Source organism: Takifugu flavidus, chromosome 3 (assembly GCF_003711565.1).
Source record: "Takifugu flavidus isolate HTHZ2018 chromosome 3, ASM371156v2, whole genome shotgun sequence".
In the NCBI taxonomy this organism is placed as follows: Eukaryota; Metazoa; Chordata; class Actinopteri; order Tetraodontiformes; family Tetraodontidae; genus Takifugu; species Takifugu flavidus.
The window spans coordinates 11,861,560-11,883,666 of record NC_079522.1 but is presented as its reverse complement, the minus strand read 5'-3'; the positions used below and the strand labels follow the sequence as shown (position 1 = coordinate 11,883,666).

General features: G+C 48.2%; 2 protein-coding genes across 23 annotated transcripts in view; one reads left to right on the top strand and one right to left on the bottom strand.

The window, feature by feature from the left end:
• The window catches only part of LOC130523318 (protein unc-80 homolog), a 29,364-nt gene extending 21,808 nt beyond the window's left edge, over positions 1-7,556 (top strand). For 11 of the 21 annotated variants that reach the window (XM_057028503.1, XM_057028501.1, XM_057028491.1 and 8 more), the window contains 15 exons: positions 59-289; positions 840-963; positions 1,042-1,167; positions 1,259-1,382; positions 1,454-1,660; positions 1,726-1,910; positions 1,999-2,164; positions 2,253-2,432; positions 2,503-2,650; positions 3,360-3,416; positions 4,332-4,413; positions 4,479-4,584; positions 4,812-4,832; positions 5,064-5,257; positions 5,530-7,556. In XM_057028503.1, coding sequence (XP_056884483.1) covers positions 59-289; positions 840-963; positions 1,042-1,167; positions 1,259-1,382; positions 1,454-1,660; positions 1,726-1,910; positions 1,999-2,164; positions 2,253-2,432; positions 2,503-2,650; positions 3,360-3,416; positions 4,332-4,413; positions 4,479-4,584; positions 4,812-4,832; positions 5,064-5,257; positions 5,530-5,916 — 2,338 coding nt within the window. In that variant the 3' untranslated portion in view covers positions 5,917-7,556. Of the gene's footprint in view, positions 1-58; positions 290-839; positions 964-1,041; positions 1,168-1,258; positions 1,383-1,453; positions 1,661-1,725; positions 1,911-1,998; positions 2,165-2,252; positions 2,433-2,502; positions 2,651-3,359; positions 3,417-4,331; positions 4,414-4,478; positions 4,585-4,811; positions 4,833-5,063; positions 5,258-5,529 lie in introns of those variants that run through there. The other 10 variants (XM_057028494.1, XM_057028512.1, XM_057028500.1 and 7 more) reach the window with 6 other exon arrangements.
• Positions 7,557-14,941: 7,385 nt separating this feature from the next.
• klf7a (Kruppel like factor 7a) overlaps positions 14,942-22,107 on the bottom strand; it is a 31,146-nt gene continuing 23,980 nt past the window's right edge. Inside the window, exons 4-5 of one of the 2 annotated variants that reach the window (XR_008949715.1) lie at positions 16,175-18,741; positions 14,942-16,099 (exon numbers count right to left, since the gene is read on the bottom strand). Coding sequence is in view for 1 of the 2 variants with exons in the window: in XM_057027492.1 (XP_056883472.1) it covers positions 18,690-18,741 (52 nt within the window). In the remaining variant the exon portion in view is untranslated. Of the gene's footprint in view, positions 18,742-22,107 lie in introns of both variants that reach the window. The other variant, XM_057027492.1, reaches the window with a different exon arrangement.

The following is a 22,107-nucleotide window of genomic DNA, read 5'->3' as shown; positions in this document are numbered from 1 at the left end:
GTTCACATTCAGCAGCCTGAGAATAGAATCGCTGAAGTTGCTCCTGTGGGTTTGGCAGGCTGGCGGAGATTGCCCACGCCCTGCTGAAGCTCGCTCCCTACGACACGCTGACCATGGAGAGCCGAGGGCTGCGCCGGTACATCATGGAGATGCTGCCGATCACCGACTGGTCGTCGGAGGCCGTGCGGCCCGCCCTCATCCTCATCCTCAAGAGGCTGGACCGCATGTTCAACAAGATTCACAAAATGCCAACGCTCAGGTGCGCTCGCCCACAGGCATTATGCACCAGGTCTGTTGACTACAATCACTTCTTTGTGTCTCCCCGTGAGTGTATCGTGCTGTTTCGGTGACGTGGTGTGTCCAGTAGATAGACGGCTTCTGGCACTGTCCTCTGTAGCACTGCCTTTGTGGATTGGTGTATCGTAAGTGCTGCTGTGGTGTGTTTGTGGGCGAGAGGAGTTCAAATGCAACGTGAGCTTTCCAACAGTGTGTCCATCAAACCGGCATCCACCAGCATCTGAATCTTACAAGATGTTGCAGATGTACATATTGGATTTAGTTTATTCTTAGTTTTCCTGATAAGTTCATACTATATAACAACTGCCTGGTGGTGGGGGAATGCTGGCCCCAGGTGTTACACCAGGCTGTGTGTGTGGGTGTGTGTGAGTGTGTGTGTGAGAGAGAGAGAGAGCTTTGCAGTGTCGATGGCCTCTTTTTTTCTAAAAAAGAAACAGCAGCTATTTAGGCAAACATGGTTTAAGGTAATTGGCTATTGAGGGTCTCAGCTCTCTTGTTTACATTTCTGACCATGGTCCTTTGGTTGGTGCCGTGTTTACCAGGAGACAGGTAGAGTGGGAGGCGGCCAGCAGCCTGATCGAGGGAATCTGCCTAACGCTCCAGCGGCAGCCGATCATTTCCTTCCTCCCACACCTGCGCTCGCTCATCAACGTCTGTGTCAACCTGGTCTGTAGACACGTCCTATGAGGTGCAAATCATCACAGTCACCACATGGTTTTTGAGGGTTGTTGTGGGTTTTTCCAGGTCATGGGTGTGGTCGGTCCATCTAGTGTAGCCGATGGGCTCCCCCTTCTCCACCTGAGCCCGTACCTCTCCCCCCCACTGCCCTTCAGCACGGCAGTGGTCCGACTGGTGGCCCTGCAGATCCAGGTAGACCATTCATTTCTGTAGACCACCCACCGTCTGTCTGCAACGGCAACATGGGACACGTGTTTATTGCGACCATATTTGTTCATCTTAGGCCTTGAAGGAGGACTTTCCTCTCAGTCATGTGATCTCGCCTTTCACCAATCAAGAGAGGCGAGAGGGGATGCTCCTCAATCTGCTCATTCCATTTGTGCTCACTGTGGGCTCTGGAAGTAAAGGTATGGTGGATTATTGTCATCCCGGCTGAGACAGAAACATTCCATGTTTTCTTTTTAATGTGGACTTTCAGACAGTCCTCACCTGGAGCCACCTGAGATCTTCTTGCTGCTGCAGACGGTCATCAACATTCTCCTGCCTCCCCGGATCATCTCCACCTCACGCACCAAGAACTTCATGCTGGATGCTTCTCCGGCTCACTGTTCCACTCCAGGTGACACGGGGAAAGATCTGCGCCGTGAGGGTTTAGCTGAGTCCACCGGCCAGGCTGCATATCTGGGTATGAACGGGAGATTTTCCAGAGCTTTCTCTCCTTCCAGAAACTCATCCTGTTTGTTGTTACAGCTCTGAAGGTGGTCTTGGTTTGCTTTGAGCGCGCGTTGGGGAACCAGTGGTACCGACTTAGCCTACAGGTAAAAGAGATGGCTCTGAGAAAAGTGGGCGGTTTGGCGTTTTGGGACTTTATTGACTTCATTGTCCGGACCCGTATCCCGATCTTTGTCCTGCTCAGACCTTTCATCCAGTGCAAGGTATCCAGAGGTTCATCCAGTTATTTCTTTAGTGGTATTTTTCCAGCATCGTGCTACCATTGTTGTTACTATCTCTATGTTTTTGTAGTTGTTGACCCAGCCAGCAGATTCCCAGGAGGAGATAACAGCACGGCACCACATCGCCGACCAGCTGGAGCGGCGCTTCATCCCACGTCCTCTCTGCAAGAGCTCCCTGTTTGCCGAGTTCAACAATGAGCTCAAGATCCTCAAAGAGGCCGTTCACAGTGGCTCCGGTGAGACAGCTCGTCTAAAACGGCCGCCTTTTCATTGAACGTTAGCATTTAAGGTCTTATATTTCTGTTCCACCCGCCCACCTGACAGCCTATCAGGGCAAGACGTCCATCAGCACTGTGGGGACGTCCACGTCAGCGTATCGCCTCAGTCTGGCCACAATGTCGCGGTCCAACACGGGCACGGGCACCGTCTGGGAACAGGACAGTCAGCCTTCACGCCAGCCTTCGCAAGACACTCTCAGCCGCACTGATGAGGACGATGAAGAGAGTAAGCAACACTTTTAATTTCCGTTTTCCACTTTCCAGAACATTGAAATAACAAAGTGTCTTTTTCACAGATGATTCCGTGAGTATTCCCAGTGTGGTGAGCGAGCACGACGCCTTCTTGCCTCAGGTGATCACGCAGCGCCGTTTCTCCAGCCACGCCACCGGCTCGGTAGCCCCGCAGCCCGAAGCCCACCGCACCACAATGCTGCCAAGCCACAGGTAGTGCTCTCAGCTTCCAAACTGACACACTTCCAAACGTTAATACTGAAGATAGTTTGGAGCAGGAAAGAGGAAGAAGGTTATCATTCCTATCTGGCATTTGCCAATTTCGGCTTCTGCATCAATTGGGCAGGAACTGATGCCGATTACCACCTATCCAGAAAGAAGAGAATGTAACTCGGTATTGCTTTGACACAGACGGCTGCGATTGGTCCTCTCTTTTTCTTTGTACTTCCTTGTTTTCAGATTTTCAGTTCTTCTTGTACAGGTCTGAATATTTGGTAGGGAGAACTCACACACATGCATACTAATCCCTTCTTTTCATATGTAGTTCATTGAAGGCAAGAGCTTTGAGTATGAACACCAGTGGAGCCCACCACTGAGTCTGTTTCCATAGCAACCGGTGCCTCAAGGAAATGTGTGATTTCAGTCCTGGCTTGATGATGCAACTATGGAGATTTAACATTTTGGAAGCAGCCATCTCCCACAGTCATCTTTTTCTGTGTATCTCTGTTGATCTCAAATGTTTCCGTGCAGCAGTCTCGGGTCAGCACTGCGACTCAGACTCTTGGTAAGAATAAAACTGCAGTTAGAGTCTGGGCTTCCCAGCCCCCCACCCCCCCCGCGCTTTCTGGGCTCAGGGACTTGATGGGAATTTCACCTGCACTCCCTAAACTCCAGTTCTCCCCCTTCGCCCCCCTCTTTGCAGTGAACCCAATGTGCTAGATGAGTCCCAGGGCCTTCTGCAGGAGGGTAACCTCTCTAGGTACAGTGGCCCTCTGTGTGTGTGTGTCCCATCGGTGCGTTGCATCTGTCTGCCAGTGGGAGGGGCATTGCCACAGGACGGCCTCCCTTTATTGGCTGTCTCACCGTTGATCACTCATCCACATCCAGTCAAATCGCCTCGGCCCGCCTCACCGTTCCTCCCTTCCCCCCCTTACCTGACTCTATCTCTTTCTCTGTGGGTGCAATGTACCTTCTCTGTCTCCCTCCGCCACCAACTCCCCTGAGCTCCAAACTGACCACCATCTCAGATCATCCGCTGTGCCATTCTAACCCGGCCCTTCCCCCTCCGCCTTAAAAGAAACGGCCCTTTCCGGGCCTGGGTGCCCCTGAGCTTGCCTCTGTTAGCTGTGGGTATTTTTATCGTTGATGTGCCATCAACAAAGTCAGCCTCTCTTCCATTGGTGCCTCGGTGTTTTCATACTGTTTATGTGTCTCTCAGGCTTCTCGCTGATCAAATTGGGCGTCCAACTTTGGATACCAATCTGTTGGGGCAAGAGGGAACTGGAGTGGCAACGAAATTAAAAAAAACAAAAAAAAGACTTTTCCTCATTTCCAGATTGGCCCTCAGTAAATTGAATGTGCCAGACTAGAAGAAGGGGAACGTAAAGTGCGTTCAGGTTGAAAACCCTGACAGGGTTGCTACTCCAGTCTCGACTGTCCCCTGTTGTGTCCCAGCGTGTGAATCATAGCAGCACCGTTTCCTTCCGCACTGTGACTGGGCGTCTTGTAAACACCATGTTTGTCGTGTGTGAATGGGTAGAATAGCAACAAAGTGTTTTATTACAGACAAAATGACTGTTGGCTGAGCTCAGCTGGAGGTAAAGATGGCCCTGTGTTCCCGCCGCAGTGATCTATTTCCCTGTGTGTTGTCTGTCCCTCTGATTGGTTGCACCAGGGTTGCCAGCGTGCAGAGTGAACCAGGCCAGCAGAACCTTCTGATCCAGCCACCATTGGGACGGAAACGAGGCCTCAGACAGGTAAGCGTCACTTTGCCGACACAATATGTGTAAACGCAGTTATACACCGAGCCTCTGTTTGGCAGCTGCGTCGCCCCCTGTTGTCCATCCCAAAAAATGAACCACGCGGCCGATCGGGAGCGCGGCTCTCGACGACCCGCCGGAGCATCCAGCCCAAGAACAAACCACTTGGTAATTTGTGTGCGTGACAGTGAGTGTTTGTTGAGTGGATCTTTGTGGAAAAAATGTCAGATGTTAAAAAAAAAAGGACTCATGATTCCCTCCGTGGGCGTGTTGACTTAACTGACCCCTCGTCCTCATTCACAACCTCTGCTCTTTGTTGTATCACCTGTCACCAGACTGACTCTTCTCACTCTGTTGTGTCTCATGCTTTTTTTTTGTTTTTTTCGAAAATAAAGAAACTTTATTGGACTGTGAAGGTGAGACACGACCACTTAACCCTTCCTCTCCACCCTGCAATGGCCCGCCCCCCTGTAATCTGCAACCTAACCCGATAGGATGCTCTGCATGTCTGTCTTGCGTCCCCTCCCAGTCTCTGCCTCCTCCCCCTCCCATCCCTGCCTCACCTCTCTTTGGTGCTGTGTTTGTCCTCTCACTCAGACTGTTGTCTCTCTTTTGACCCGGGGGGTGGGTTTTGTCTGTTTCAATAGCTCACGGAGACCAAAAGAGATCCGTCACCTTTACGGAGAGTCCAGGACAGCAGCCGCCCACTCCCAGCTCTGCGGAGCCTCCGGCTGAAGGCAGCAAAGCCAGTCCTGCCTTTTCAAAGTCCCCAACCCTGGAGGTGCCATCGGCTTCATCGGCCACGGTCACTGCGGACCTGCACACTCCTGCCATCTCACAGGTAGGAACAACAAACGTGCAAAAAAGGTGAAATACCCCATCGTGGCTGTTTTGAGTCACGGTTAAAACTGGTTTCATGATGGTGGTAACGAATAAGTCCTTTATAAAAAAAAAAAAAAAAAAGTTCCACTGCCACCCAGAGGCCACACGTGGTAGTGCAGCTAAATTCCCGTGCACTGTATCTTTCCCAACCAAAAACACCAATAACTGTTGTGACTGTGACTCAGTTGGTAACCTGGAGCTAGAGGAGCAACAGCCTGTGTTTTCACCCAGGTCATTCCTACCATAAGCAGCAAGGAGAAGAGAGAGCAGTGGGGCCTCCGGAGCAGCCTCTCGCCTCCACCCTCTATATCCCGCCCCTCCACTCCAACGCCCCCATCCCGTACCTGCTCCCCTCTGCCCCTTTCCCGGACCTGCTCCCCTCTGCCCCTTTCCCGGACCTGCTCCCCTCTTGTCTTATCCCGCACCTCCTCTCCTCTGCCCCCACCCCTCCCCGTGCTGGGCACAGCGCCCGCGCCGGGTCCTCCTCCTGCTCCTCCACTGCCTCCCCCAGTCCCTTTCCTCCCTCCGCCCCAACCGGGCCGCAGAGGCTCAGGGAGAGCCCCGGAGACGAAGAGACGACGGCGCTTCTGCCTCGCAGCGCCAACCTGCTGCATCTGAGCGAGGAAGACGGCACGGAGAACCCCCTCCTCACCCCGCTGCTGTCACACCTCTCACCCCGCAGGTCACCCCTGCCACTCTCCCCCATCGACCTGGACCTGGATGAGTCCCACGTGTGAGAGGATTGTTTTTACGGAACCAGATGGCCAACTATGCTGAGCTGCTTACGCTCGATTAGGGAAAAAAGACGGGAATGTTCATCAGGAAACGTGTGGATCACTTTTCCAGCCCTTCACTGTTCTGTCAGGTCTGATTGTCCCCCGGTCGACTTTCCTCCATCTGTTCTTGTGGTGAATTTTATCTGAATGTACACTTTCATCAAACGTCTCTTTAGTGTCGAGTCCCACAGCTCAGAGGTTTATTTTTAAATCAGAGTATATGATTTTCAAAATAAAGTAAAAATTATGTGCTCTCAGAGATTAAAATAAATCAAATTCACATTTAAATGTAGCTTTAAATGAATAAAAAGTATATGATTATATAAGAGAGAACAAAGCTAATGAGGCAGTCTATATTAAACATTTTATGAGACCAAATGTCAGAGTTTATATGTGAGTGTTCTGTCAAGGAAATGGTAAATATAAGCTTAAAAATAATGTCACTAATATTATGTAAAGTAAGTCCTCGAGGCTATGAACAGATAATTAGCGTGGGTGGTAGTTTAAGGTTGCCTTGGTGCTCTGTGGGAATTGTTTAAGTTCTGGGATTAGCGTTAGCTGCCATTTTGCTCTGCTTCCTGCTTTTCAGAGGTTTTTAGCCCCGATGGGAGTCGGTTCTACATCCAACCTGTCAAAATGTGTCAACTCAAAGTTGTTTACAGCAAACCAAGGTCATGTCTTAGCACAGGTCATTCTTTTTCTTTTCCAGAAGACTTTGGGATTTATTTGCCTTCTCTACATCATTTCCGTTTTCTCTTTTCATTTCAAACGTAGCGTTTGAATAGATGCAGAAATGGAATCACACCCCTTTAAGATCCGTTCTCAGTCCTCACTGTTGAGTTTCATGGTGCCCAAAGGGAGATGAGCGGGAATATTTGTGACCAAAGACTGTTATTGATCGGTGAAGTGGGTTTTAATACCGTACGCTAACACGCCGCGGCGGTGATGTGCGTTACCATGCCTTAAAAGACAAGAATTATGTTAAAGGTTATTCATCTCATACTTAACAACCTCAAACCTTTTGTCATTTGAAGATGTTTTTAGCGTGTTTTTAAATGTAAATGTCTATTATAGCAGCTGCTCATATTACCAGTGATGTCGTTAAATTATGGGATAGATGTGCCATAATCCACACCAGCGCACTGTGAGTGTTTTGCTAGCGGCTGCTTCTCCTCTGGTCATCCGTGCTGTGTCAAATGATCCTGATTTCCATATGCAGTGGTAATATAGGACATATATTTCATATGTATTCTGCATATAAATGTGTATTACTGCCTGTTTCTCATGTATTAGCACACGCTGGACAGTCTTGCTGAGGTGCTGGAGTGTCCAAAAATTTCTGTGTTTTTTTTTTGTTGTCTTGTCTTTAAGAGATATTTAATCCATATTCTGAAGCCATAAAACTGTCAAAATTAGTCCATGTGCAATGTTGGAATAATCTTATGATCATGATGCAACATCTAAATAAATGGTTAATATTTACGCTGTTATGTGGATTTGTGTCCGTCTTTCTGGTTGGTCAGTCACCTCAGATGACGCGAAGCTGGGGCGTCTTGAGCACCCTCTGCTGGATGATTGCTGCATGACAAGGTCAGCCCTGTTCTTTCCAGACACACTGGAAAATAATGTTTTTGACACGTTTCTTGCATGGAAAGATGCTGCAACACCGCGAAAGGAAACAGTTCGGTGCGCTTGCGTACAAGAACCAGCGGATGGCAGCAGACGCGTGGCTTCCTCCTGCTGTTGATCGTCTGAAGGCCTCAAAAAAAAGAGATTTTTTACTTTTCTCGGTGTTGTAAAAGCAGACTGTCCCCACAGGCCCTCTCGGTCAGATAATTCACTTTCCTCACGTTGCAGCTTTTGTTAAATGCAGCATTTCAGGAAAAAATCCCCCCCCCCCCCCCCCCCCCGACATACTGCAATTGCATGTAATAAGCGGCAGGTGGCAGTAAGCGCACAGACGTCATAGCTGCTCCTGCGGGGCTGAGAGTCTTTATCAACAGATATTTAGACACAGAAAATCAATTAATTCCCTTATTTAATCTAGCAGAGCGTGTTTTATTTTGCATGCTGATGTGTTGGCCCCGGGCTACGCCATCATGCGAGCATCTGCAGAAATCTGGCTTCAATGAATTTTTAACGCTGCTGCTGTTAATACATTATTTACAAGTGCAATATGTAAGACTGATTGTTCGGTCTCGTCCACTTTGGATCGATAGGTTGACGATTGAACCATCGAACCCTGGTTCAGGTTCTGTTCTGAAGTCCTGAACCCGGAGCAGCCGCTCTCGGCCTTGTATTTTCTGCCTAATCAACAAGCATTGATCCTTCCCGTCCGCCTGATCAATACCTGCTGTCAGAAACGGTTTGGAATCGGGCTTGTGTTGGGAAAGGAGGCGGGAACCAGGTGGTGGAGGTGGGGGCCCCGGGTGTGCTCTGACACTCCAGGAGCCCGAACCTTTAACCCCTCCCCCTCGTGTTGCGATGTGCCTGCCTTTTGTCATCCAATCAATCATCTTTGATCACATCTGTCAGCTGCACTCATGTCACACCCTTCCCGCGTGTGTCTTTGAGCGGTGCCCTTGCATTAAGAACCTTCGGCGGAGCGAAGCAGACGAGCCTATTTTTGGCAGAAGAAACCATGAAAATGTTGCTTTAAAATGATGTTTTCTGATCTGAGGAAACACAGAAAAGAAGGATGAGACACGCGTAAGAACGTGTTCAACTCTGCACCATGGAATCCTTTTCAGCCCAAAATAGCAAATACCTGCACATGGTCCCCCCCCCTCTCCCCGACGGTGCGGCTCTGGAGGCAGGGGGAATGGATAGATGGGTGTTGAGCAGCAAATCCGACTTCCCCTGCAGGTAAACTGCAGCGGCTGGAGGAAATCCATGAATTTAGAAAACTGTCTCGCTGCTTCTCTCATGCCCGATTCTCCCTCTTTTGGGGAAAGAATTTTGTCACGGAGCTCACAAATCCATACCTCTATTAAGACGGCGCGCAGCCTTTAAATCCAGAATCGGGATTCTGGAGCTCAAAGCTCGGAAAGATGTAATCAACGTTTTGAATATTGTGACCGTGTCGCTCCACTGGACGAATGGGACGGCGAACGAGCTAGCTAGCCTTAAAGAGCGGAAAAACCAACTTGTTCCACATCCCATATCCTGTCAGTGACTGAGAACTGTCACGTGTTCCTGACGGTTGGAGAGGATCCGTGTTCACTTTGGCCAAGGCATTACATGCAGGCCTGTGATTTTAGATGCTTCATGATAAATATTTGATGTCCTCACCCTGACTGGACTTTAATAATGGATTAGCTGACACATACACACATGGCCCAGCTTTGTTGTTTGATAAACTGGGACTGACTTTAGGTTTGACCCAGAAAGGTGGAGTCAGGTTGACTTTTTTATGTTTATACCCTCAAAATTGGCATGTTCCGTGCTTCCTGATGCTTTCGGCCTGTTCCGTGTAATTGAATGAGCTGCTAATGAGCTCCTCTAATTCACTGGGTTGTGGATCCCAAAATGTTACACTCTCAGCGAGTTGGTTCTGTTCCTGTCCCTTTAACGGGTGTCGAACCCCACAGTAACGTGACAGCGCTGCGGTTCACTCACCCAGTAGTCGGGGCAACGAGTCCATCTTCAAGTGCCTGCATGTATGGGCCTATAAAAGCAAGACGATGGCACATAAAACACCATAAAAACACACACTCTGATTAATCAGGCACTTTAGATATGATGAGATCAAATTAAAGCCACCTGTTGTCGGAAAGTGCTAAAAACCTAATCTGTTATGTAAAATCTGAACCCACTCGTAAGCGTGCAAACATTAGCGGTGCAATAATCCCAACTCTCCCGGATGATTGGTGCGCTGTGCCTGCGAGCAGCTAAAGCGCCGCAGCCTGCGAGCGTTCCTGGTGCAGATATTAGAGGCGATGTGGCAATTTGTGGAGGAGCCCAGACAGGAGGCGTAAACCCTCCCTGTTTTGTTAGCGCGTTGTGCCAAAGAGCATTTGCAATCTCGGCGAGGATATGAAGATCTTAAATCTTTTGCCCATTAAAACTTCAACGGCGACGCCGTGTCCTCCGCAGCCAGTTGTAAAGAGCAAATACAGGAAGCTCCAAGCGGCTCCGAGGCTCCTTTTTATTATTATTATAGCGGAGACTCTCATTCCGAGATGCACTTGGAGGGCTAATCCGGCTCTCCAAGGAGAAAGGTAGGTATTGGCTTTGATGATAGAAATGGATTAAACAGATTACATTAAAGGCCAGTCTAATTGAACCAATCTATCCTGATTCTGCCGCTTCATGATAAATGATGAGCAGGCCAGATAGTTTATATATAGGTCATGTGTTTGTGGGTCCGGCCCTGCGATATTCAGGCGCTCGTTGCATCACAATTCATCGCGTGTGAGATTTTCCGAGTTTATCGACATTATTGCGAAATCCATCCAGAACTCAGGAATTTCTGGATGATCTGGACACCTGGTTGGACCAAACCAGGTTCAGGTTCAGCCCTCCTCGTGTAGTCCAGAAGGATTTGTGTTGCTTTATCCTGAAAAAGCAATTTTTTGGGCTACATAGTGCCACTGGTGAGAGCCTGCTTTGATCCAGATAAAAGCTGCGTGAAGGTGTTTCCCCACAATAACACCGTTTGTGCTGAACGTGTGCCCGTGCACGCAGGGCTGTTATCAACAGCGCCCAGTTGAAGTGGACGTGATGGCCTGACCTTTCCTTCCTACCTTGTTATCAACGTGAACTGTTCGGCGAGGCTGTTTAATTAGCAGTGGGATGCTAATCAGGGAGGAGCCAGGATTCTGTCGTTCCAGACACGGATCAATGGGCTTCAGGGAGCCGCCGCACTTGAAAACAGGAGATCTTCACACACCCGAGGCAACTTAGAAAGAAAAGATCTCTGATTGACAGCAAGAACAAACACAGATGAATATGTCTCTAGGATCGCTTTTCAAAAAGACTTATTTAAGACACATTTATCAGTGTGAGATCAAGAGAGGTTTGATGCTGCAGACTCTCGGCAACATAAAAAAAATCCACACAAATCAAACTTTACTGCATTTCAAACGTGTTTTATCCATGTTTATTTTTATGGTTGAACAGAACCTTCAGAGTTCACCGGCGGGTTCGCGAAAGGGGCGTGGCTACACACGTAACTGAACGTTTTTGGCGCGTACGAACAAGCTTGAACGCAAACTTCCGGACCGGGAGCGAAGTTTGGAACCTCGAATTAAGCAATTGTCCCAGACTCCCAACTTGAAGGAGAACCATTGTTGACGTTGGTGATGACGCGGCCCAGGTGTGACACCTGTGGCGGAAACGAGCCAGGTGGAAACCACGTGGATTTGTCTCCAGCTCCCGGCAAACACTCGGACAGGTTCCTGTTTTTCCACGCATCCACAAAAGGCAGGGACCCACTTGATTGGACTGGTTTTGGTTTTAGCTTCTTAATATTGTGTTTGCGCATCGAGATTAGACGCTTTGACGTCAGCTTGCTTCATCAGTTCAATTCAAGGTGGAGGAGAATCAGATCAGTAACACCCCCCCCCAACACTCACACCTTCATCAAGCGTGACGGAAAACTGATAAACTGATAAATTTTTTTAAAAAACCGCGTCGGCACGCCGCGTTGCACGTGCACAACCTGTCAGAAATGCGTGCCCTTTAATGTCGCCACAGATGCACAAACACTGAGGGGGGAGCAGCACCCGCCGCACCTGCTCGAGATCCAAGAGAGAAGCGTGGAGCTGCCGAACGCTCCGGTCCGTTGATCTATTTTTACCGCGGAGCAGAGGGCGCAGAGACGGGAGCGCGGACCTGTGGAGCGGCGGAGGCTGCGACACGGCTGCCGGCTCTTCACGGGGCTTCCGGGTGCTGTCTGTCAAAAAGAGCCCGGTGCTCTGGATCAGCCTTCTCAGACCAGGAGACCACCAGCGCGCCAAGCTGCTCTTTTCCATCCAGCTCAGCTTTCACATTTATTCATTCACACTGGAAAAACACAGTTCCTGGAGGGGGATGATGCAGAAGAATGCTAAACAGCTGTACTTATGCACCCCCCCCAGACACCCACAGGCGTGCTCACCCTTAACACCCAACCCCCAGCACCATGTGGAACCAACCAGAGTCTTCCAAATATGAGAAATAATCCCAGAACGTACCAGAATGATTAGCATGCTAATTTGGTTATAATTGCTCGGTCGGATTCCTGGATAGTCGTGGGATTTTTGCTTTCTTTCTGATGAGCTTTTACGATTTTTTTGGATTTCCTTCTACCTTGTGTGGAGTTCTGTGTTGGTCTGGTTTTATGAGGGCTGCTTTTGTGGCAATGCTAACTCTTTTTTGGGAGGAAAAACCCATCCCAGCCTCCATGAAGTGGCTTGTGTTGCTGCTGGGCATCATGAGGAGGGATGCTAATGGGGGCTTGATGAGGATGCTTCTCTGAATCTACCAGCATGATTAGCCTTTAATTACCGAGAGCTTCCTCCCCGTATCCTCTATAATTAGAAATACCTAATGACTGCTCATGAAACCCAAGATTCTATCCCCTTGCAGGACAAAGCGTCCCCCATTTTAGGCCAAATCTTCTCCGTGTGGGTCATGCAACAGGAGACTTTTGAGGGGCCGCAGTTCCAGGCTTGTCTTTATGCAGATTAGCTGCTAAGTGGTTCTGTGTAATCTCGGGAAGGACTTCTTGTTATCGCCGGAGTCGGTGGCAGAGTGCGCCGACAGCCCGGGCCCAGAATACGAAATGGTGAGGGAGGCTTCAAACCTGCGGCTCGGCGGCGTTGGCATCGCTGCATTGCCAGATGTGACAATCACATCCCAGCACGGCTGCCAAACGCCTACAAGACGCCCAGAGGCTTTGGCAGCTCCCTGGGCCACATCTTCTGTTGCACAACCCTGTGAAGAAAAGGCCCTTGTGGTCTGCTGGCGACGCGAATCGCTGCTTTGTCTTGTTTCACTGTAACTCACTCACACTTTCTGACCTGCCGTCAGTGTTGGGGAGGAGGAGGGTTGAGGATCTCAAATAAGGGATGATGTTGCTGGAAAGAGCTCAGGTGTTTCGAGGATGGACCGAAAACCCAAAGAATCCGCAATATTTACTCAGATGCTAAATTAGCTTTTTATTCCCTTTTCATCCTTTAGATTCGGGGCTGCGAAACAATTTCGAATTCAGCTCCCCCCAAAAAAATGACACGGATTACTGTCACTCAAACGTGGAACGAATCGCAGACACACAGATTAATGTCAAGTACTTTGCATAAATACACACATTCACGCATGTTTAGAATAGCATAATCAGATCATATCACGCTCTGTTTTAATCCTGTTGTCCTTTGAGATTTAGATGCTATCATTTGATGCCTGGAAACAACAGCAAGGACAGGCTGACAGAGTGCACGTAACCAGGCAGTAAACATTCCCGTAAACTCCGATTTTCCGTTATTCCCATTATTCTGCCAGGCAGCCCTGCTGTAATTAGCCTGCTAACAAATCCCCCTTTTTCCACAAGGTGCCTGTGTTGCCGGGTGCTGTTAGCCAAACCATACATTTTACGTTGTCATCCATATAAACACACATTTTCTCATACTGATATTTTAGATTTTACTTATTTTTTTTAATTAGCTCTGAATTTGTTGGCTGTTAAATGTCAAAGCCTTTTAAAGGGCAGGTCTTTCTTGTCCTGAGCCTGGTTGCCGTCCTGACTCTACTTGAACTCCTCCTCCAAAAAAGCAAATTAATCTTTGATAAAAATGGAACTGTGGAATGCAATGGAACCTTGTCCAAAGTTTATTCTTCGTTGGGCATTGACTGTATATCCGCTCGTAACCGTCGTGGGTATGGCTGTCCGGAGACGATGTTGTACGCAAGGAGAAGCAGTTAGTGAAAAAGCTTCATCAGAGTTCTTTTCCCAACCCGCTCCAGCTCGCTGACATCGACAGTCGCGAGCAAAAGTAATCATCTGCAGCCTCCGTGTTATTCAGAAATGTCTGTACTTTGTTCGTTTAACTCGGAGCGGGTTTCACCGACACGCACAGCTGCTAACAAGGCCCACTTTTATTGGGAGAAAAGAGCGATCGCTCCGGGATATACAGCATCGCTCCGCAAAACGGCCAATTTGCAAATGTGCATGTTAACCTTTATAAATGCGTGTTGACGCTGGTGTGGCCCCCTTCGCCGACGCACATTAGGACCATTTAGCGCGGCTGTGAACTCACACGCAGCCTCGTTTCCATCACCCCAATGGAAAATGATGATGGGGAGGCGCTCGTGGGACGCGCGACCTTTACTGAAAAATGACTCCATCCTCTCTAATTTCATAATGTGTCTCTGGAATTGACATAGAAGATGTAGTTAGGTAGATAGTATGGGGCCGCGTGTAATTACAGATAACGGAATATTAAGTTCGACAGATACGTGTAAGCTTCTTGATGAGGGTGCCCGTTTCAATTAGGGAGCATTAAATGAAACAAAAAACCTTATGGGACTTTCTCACCGCCAGACCCGAGGAGAATTAATACAGCGCGCAGGACCATTTACCAGAGAGTAATTATTCCCTAATTATCCATTAGTTATTCGATTACCCTTTTATCAACTAGTCATGGTCAAAAGGCAGAAATGGAGGAGAAGTTATCACCTTGGTTGGTAACAGATGTAATTAAAGCACCGTGCGGGTCCCCGGGAGGGAGAATGTTCCGGCCGCGTGACAACATTCCGGCCCGTTGTTGCAGTTTGGATCCAAGGTAAGGATGAAAGGTAAGAAGGACGAACCAGAAGGGAATGACGGGTGTTGAGGTGAAGCTGCCATTTACAGAACAGTCGAGGAATCCACAATACTCCATGCCAAACTGCTTCTACCATTTATTACACATAATTACATTCTTAAATAAAAACAATTCACCGAACAGTTCCTTGCATAGAGATATTACAATACCAATTTAAAAAAGGAATTATGAAACAAACCGTAACAAAAATAAATCTCTCATTTTTCCATAATAAAGAACATTATCGTACCCATACGTCATAATATACAAATGATAATTCTGAAACACTTTGTACAGCGGAAATGAAAGAGAGAAAAAAAAAGATGGCGCAGGGTGAGGTGGGGTGGGGGGGGGCGGACAGGGGAGGAGAAAGGTATTTGAAAAAATGGAGGTGGAGGAGAGGGGGTTAAAAAAAGAGGGGTGCGTCTGATTTGAAATCCATGCCTAGTGGAAACAGAGGCGGCGTCACACATAGTAATACCTGCCCCCCACCCCCACTCCCCCTTTTTCAGGAGCTGCAAAATGGCATGAAAAACGGTGAAAACAAGGAGAGCAGAGAGAGAGAGTATGTCGGCGTGTGTGTGTTGTGTGTGTCTGGCTGAATGGAGCCTCGGCAGGTGTGCACATGCATGTGTGTGTCTCTGTAATGAGTCCGTGTGTGTGATTGTGCTAAAAAACAGCTAATATACAGACGTGGTGATCGGTGGGTGACCACCGGCGGTCATGGTGTGAACTTCAGTGTACAAGCAGACGGAAAAGCTTCGGATATGCGATACGTGATTATTATTATCGTTATTTTTTTTTTCCTCTCAAAACTTCAGAGTGCAAATACAAACAGACAAAGAACACACAGGCACAGCAGAATTGACAATCAGAACTGAACCGCATCCTCAGAGACAACAGAAGAACCTTTCCAGAAGAAACATTCACATTTGAAACCTTTTTTTTTTCCTTTTCTTTTTTCGGCTTGCGGCAAAAAAAAAAAAAAAAAAAAAATAGTGACGAGGAAAAAAAAAGAGTCCGGATTCCCAACCGTCCTGTTGGTTTGAGTATTGTCAGTGTCTCCAAGTGTCTGAGAACAGAAAAGCCATGAAACGTCTAGAGTTGCGTTCCTGAATCCTTCGCTGTCAAAGGTCGGTACGGCACACGAAGGGGAAAAGAAAAAAAGATGAGAGCAACGCTCCGAGCTGCACATTCCCACACATTCGCATCCAGGCGACTAGACAGCGCCTCGTGGAAATACTGAAACACACAGATAGAGCTGCCATTGGTGATAGATCTTTAACCCGCCGGTTAAAAAGCTATTTTTGATTTTACCTTCTGCTCTGAAAGTCTTTGCGGAGCAGGAACGAACCCGCCAGCCTATCCAGACGATCCCCACCTGAACTGGGTATCCCTGGGGTGCTTCCTCACCTACTTACTCCAATGGTTTGTTATGAACCTTTTCCCTAAACGCACCACCACTTGTGTACTGATCGTTTTTACAACCCGGGGAATCTGAATTCCAAACCGTGATTCTTCTTATTGCCTGGATTATTCAGCCGAACTGAAACTGGGGTTCGATTCCTCGGGGAAATGAGCGCGCTACAGATGATTCAAAACCTCACCGTCCCCACGAAAAGAATGGAGCCAGAGGTTCGGATCTACTTTTAAACGGACCTGTAGGTGGTAAAGTACCCCAAGTCTCCAATGTTTTGCGAGAAGCGATGGCTTTCTTTTTAGTGGCTGCAACTGCAATAATTAACCTAAAAACCAGCATGTCAGACATGATTTAGTTTGTTTTCTTCTTCTTGTCTGGCTCGTTCATACGTTCAGACAGAAAGAGTTTAATAATTAAGCAGGAGTGGGGGAGGGGGGGGGGGGGGGTCAGGCCAGTGTAGCAGACGATCGTGGATCGCGTCTGTGTGTGATTGAGTCTCATCTACGCAGATTGAAAATCGCCAAAGAGCAGGATGTTCTGGGCTTTGATACCTTTGGGTTCTTGTTCTCGTCCAGGTTCAAGGAGATCCGGACTGTCTATTCTCCTCCTCGCTCGAGTGAGGTCAATGTTCAGTTGGCGGACTGAGGACTCGACTGCAGTTCTGCCGGCTGATGGGGCAGTTATCAGTGCTGACGGGGCAGGTAACGGCTTCGGGCACACTGTGACCTCCCACCGGTCAGGACGAACAATGTCAAAAACTACCGGCTGTTACTAACTAGTTATTCCGTGTCTGGTCTAGTCTAAGAAGTTTCTGTCTAATCTGGAGTGATCTTTGCAGCTGCAGGCTAGCGTGTACAGACTTACAACAGATACATTCAAGATGAACAGTGTGAGTTTTTGTCGTTTGTCCTCCTCCCAGTCCTTCCCTGCCCTGAGCAGGGGTCTGCAGTGAAAGATGGGCACCAAGAATGTTACTGGATGTGCATAGGGCCTGATTAGGAGAGCTGTGGAAGGTTGCTTTTCTCTTCACTTGATTGCTGCTAAACGGGTGCAAGGACCATGACAAAAACCCCATCCTCCCAGTATCCGCAGTGCCGATCACTCTCCAAGACAAACGAGAGATCATTTCAGGCATCTGCGGAAGTTTCGTTTCTCTTTTTTGCAGCTGCATCCCATTTCAATGTTTTCAAAATCACCTTTACACCTTTGAAGATTGAACAAATTTGAGAAACTTTCCCTAAAAACGGGACAGCTTTCTTCGTACAGAGGAATTCCGTTGGTGAATTCGGTGTGCTATCACAGTCAACTCGCTGCTTCCAGTTGTGCATGTGTCACTTCGGCAGCATGTGAAATTGTCTTTGAGTTCAAGGTAGGGGGGAGTATTTTTACAAAAAAGAGGGAAAGTCAATTGTGCAAGAGTTTCTTACGACACCTCAAGGACCGCGATCCAGGAGAGGAATAAACCCATTCAGAATTCCTTGATACGCTCGCTTTCATTGGGAAGAACTGCTTTTCCCAGAGTGGATTTGCTAGCTTCACCCGGTGATAAACAACAATAGATGGTGTTCATAAAGCAAGCCAGTCCTCTAGATGACCTCAATCAGTCTACGCAGCACATCAGTGCAATGCACTTCCATCTTCAAGTCTCCGGGAAATCCAATCTAACGCTTCATTCAAACAAGTGCTCCGATGCCATCGAACTGGGATTTATAAATGGATCCAGTTGGCGGACGTGACAGAGGTCTGATGAAAAATTGTCAAACAATTATCTGTCCAGAATACGGTATAACAAACCCTTCGGGGAACTGCAAAGGCTGCGGTAGGATGAGAAGGAAAGAAATCCCGCGTACTTGCTAAGTGTGAGATGATGCTATTTGGCTAATAGTGTAAAAGAAGCTATCAGCTCAAGGAAGAGTCTGATCGACAGAAGAGGAAATGTGGAATATACACGAGGCGACGGTGCCCCTTGAATGACTGTACAACTGGTCCATTTTGGTGTTGGTGAGCTCGCTGGTGTACGGAGCACTGCTGCATGGACAGGGCTGACTTTTGCAAGCATACGCAAGGATTCCAAGTCCCACCGAAACAAAAAGCTGCCAACTGCACGTGCCTGGTCCATCGATCGTCATGTGCCGCCTCCCGTGGGACATATGATGGGTGGGATGGAGTGTCTGGATTGTGATGACACGGGCCCATGTTTGCGGGGTGAGTCATCGAAGAATCGTGTAGAATCATGGACCAACTGGTTAAGCACAGATGAACCAGGATTCATGTTTCTATGTGGAGTTGACGGCTCTGCGTGCGGCCCATTCTTCTGTCTCTCCAACATCCACGGTGTTACTCCTCTGCAGATGATGCTCCTTCTCCTGCTCCACCTCCACCTCCCTCCCCTCGTGACCTCTCTCCAACCCCTCAGATGTGCCTCTTCATGTGTAGCGCCAAGTGATCCGACCGTGAGAAGCACCTGCGCACAGAAAAGAAACAGAGAGCGGCTTGTTAGCGGTGCTGCGGAAGAAGTTTGTTTTATGGATGGAGCTAAATGTTGCTGTTAGCTAGTGAGCGCTGAGCCACTAATGCACACGCAATTAGGATACGTGTAACTAATTCATAATCAGCATTTTCAGCAGCACTCCTAATGACTTCGGCTGCGGCGCGGAGCGCCCGCAGATGGATCTGTTGAAACAGTTGTTATGAGGACGGGGAGGGTTGGTGGGGAGACGTGCAAAACACCGGCTGCAAAATGTTAAATTGCGCAAATTGTAGCTCCTCGCCTGATCTGACGCTCATGCCGCTGCGGTTTCCGAGCGGCGCGGTTGGAAAAAGGAAACAAATTGCTCTGGAAGCACGCTGGCCCATTTTCTTTTAATACTCTCTTTGTTTCATCCTTATTGCCACAAAGTGATGCGTTGTACATTTTCATCTGGCGTGTTGTTTACTCCGTGCTTACATAAAGAGACAGCCATTATAAGAGACCTACTTTTTCATCACTACCGCGAGATGAACAGCGCCTCTGTTGCATGCGCACTCGGCTAATACTACAGCCCCTCCCCAGAGGAGTTTTCAAACAGCAAGTGTTGTTATTTGGGAGCGTCGCTTCGTTGTTAATTCATCTGCCAAAACGGTCGAGAAGCAAACTTGTTTGGGAGTTAGCGGAAATGGCAAATTCGATGAAGATCGCTATATTTCCTGTGCTTCCACATTATGCAAGGTCAGAAATTTAATTAGAAAATATAAGCTAATGTTGATAATTGTCTGTGATTCATCCAAATTAATCTCAATTATAACATGCGCAACCATGGATTTTAAGGTGCCCGGAAAAGCCTGCAGTCCAGGGAGATCCGGCGGCTAATGACGCTAATTAGCCCGTGTTTTACCTTTGTTGACTGAGTTGCCATGGTTGCATGGTAACATTTTCTGTACCTTGGTGGAAGGATGAGCAGACAAAACAAAAAGTGCCGATTAGGACATCTCCACGGTCGTTACAGCATCACGGCTAACGGTTCAGCTATCTTACTGCAGCACAGGAAGTGAATAATTTTACATCAAGAACAATCTGGTTGTGTGGAAAATTAGATGCCACCATTCTTTCATTTTTTCTAAAAATTATTCTGGATTTTAGCTTTTCATGGTGGCTTTTTTGAAACTGCCTACATAAATAAAGTTACTATTATAACCGAAGCAATGGCTGCCCTCTGCTGGTTGAAACCCGCTGTTGTAACCCCCTCCCCCGCCACCCTTTACCCAGCATGAATGAGCTTGTCTCATGTACTGGTGTGTTCTGCCCATGCTCTGACTCCCCCCACCCCTCCCCCCATCTGTCGTCTTGGTTCCCCGGAGGTTCCACCGAGGTTAGCGCCGCGACGCTTACAAAAATTAGCCAAGGAAGCAAAAGGAGGATGAAATCGGGAACATGCATTGGCGAGTGGTGGATAAACGGGCCGTTGGGCTCTCGCATTCCAGCCTGGAAGAGGTTTCCCGGGTGCTGCTGCTGCCGGGGGCTCATCTGTGTCTCACTTCTCCTCAACTGTTGATCGTTTCCTGACATCACTTGCAGATCTGAGTCCTTCCGCTGAGACAGAGGCCACTGTCTAAGATGTCGAGTTGAATCAGTGTGTGGCCGAAGGGGGATGGGGGGGGTGGATTGTTACGCTGCGTTGAGCCACTGGTCGTCCGTCTCACTGGCACCTGCGTGCATGCGCGTGCACGTGTGTCTGGAGATGGATGAGAGGCATCGGGGTGTTTTTGTGTGCGCTCGGTGAGACAGATGGTAAAGTATGAGTCACCACTCGGGGGCACGACACCAGCTGGCACACCGTGGCTCTGTCTCCAACCCCCCCAATCTTCAATCTTCCACCCCGTCTTCACCGACTCCCCCGTTTCCCCTCTTCCTTCATCTCAGCAGGGTGTTTGTGTGTGTGTGTGTGTGTGTGTCGGGCTGGAGGCGATGGGTGTCTTGTGACACATGACAGAGGTGGGCCCGAATTAGGGATGTGCCTGCGGGGGTGGAGGGGGCTGTCTGCTGGTGAGAGGGGGGAAGGTGGGAAGGTGGTGGAGATATGGGGGGGCTACTGTATTTACTGTCTGTCCAGCTGAGGCCTGATTAAGATCACACACACACACACACACACACACACACATATGGATGACCAGGACACACTCTTCAGCCCCCATTAAGGCAAAGTGCCCCAGTTGAAGTGGGATTTCTTCTAATGAACCATTACATGATTTAAGAGGACACCTCTTCAGTATCTTAATGTATGGTGATCCATCCTTAAAGTGACACAAACGGCAGTCGGAATAATGTCGGAAATGTCTTTTTGAATATTTAAATTGAAACAGTACATGCGAAGAAGACAAAGGCAAAATGGCTTTTTTAACTAAGACACTTTTGACCTGGAGCTTTTTTTCTTTCAATATTTGAAATAATCTCCAACATGTTTAACCAGGAAATGTAAGAAAAAGAAACATGCAATCAACTGTCCTTGATTGTCTATATTTATGACTTTGATTTGACTCCAAAATGGCTGCCGTGTCTTGGAAAAAGTCAACAGCGGACGCTTATAAACTATAGATTTTGTAATCCGTTCAAAATGACCTGAGGTCCCTTTACATAAATACCGTGGGGTCTGGCGTGGCTGATATTGCTCTGAGACCTCGGAGGTGTCAGTGGGGGACAGATCACAGACAGAGGACTGTAATTAAACCAGGAGTAGAGATTTTTGGTGTCTGAGGTGTCTGTTGCGAATAACGGCACCTGAATGTTTGATGAGATCGTCACCGGGGCTCCGCAAATTATCGTTTTGCTGCGGTTCATAATTAAACAGAGGGGAGGACGACTAATGAAGAAGAGGAGGGATGTAACATCAGACCCACTCACCCCTGTGACACAAGTAAACAAGACAGAAAAACACATTTAAATCAATTCAGGTTCGTCCTGTGTCATTTTCCTCCGGGATGCGTCACTGGGATCAGACCAGTAATGACTCTTACCAATGCCTGGCCGGGGCCGAGCTAGCTGGGCCGAACTAGCTGGGCCGAACTAGCTGGGCCGAACTAGCTGGGCCGACTTCTCTCTTTCAGACATGGTCAAGACTTCCTAGTCTACAGATGTTAGCGAGAGGAAGTACCAAAAATTTGATCCCTTTTTGACATTGACATTACTCCTTTTTAAGTCATCTTCAAACAAAAGTGGGTTTATTTCCACCAGTATTTGCAAGTTTTTAAGGTATTCTATGAGAACCCCTCAGGATCTAAATTTACCATAAATTTGAGTGTAGCAACGACTAATACACGTATGTGAGTTACAACTTGTATATCTATACTGATACAC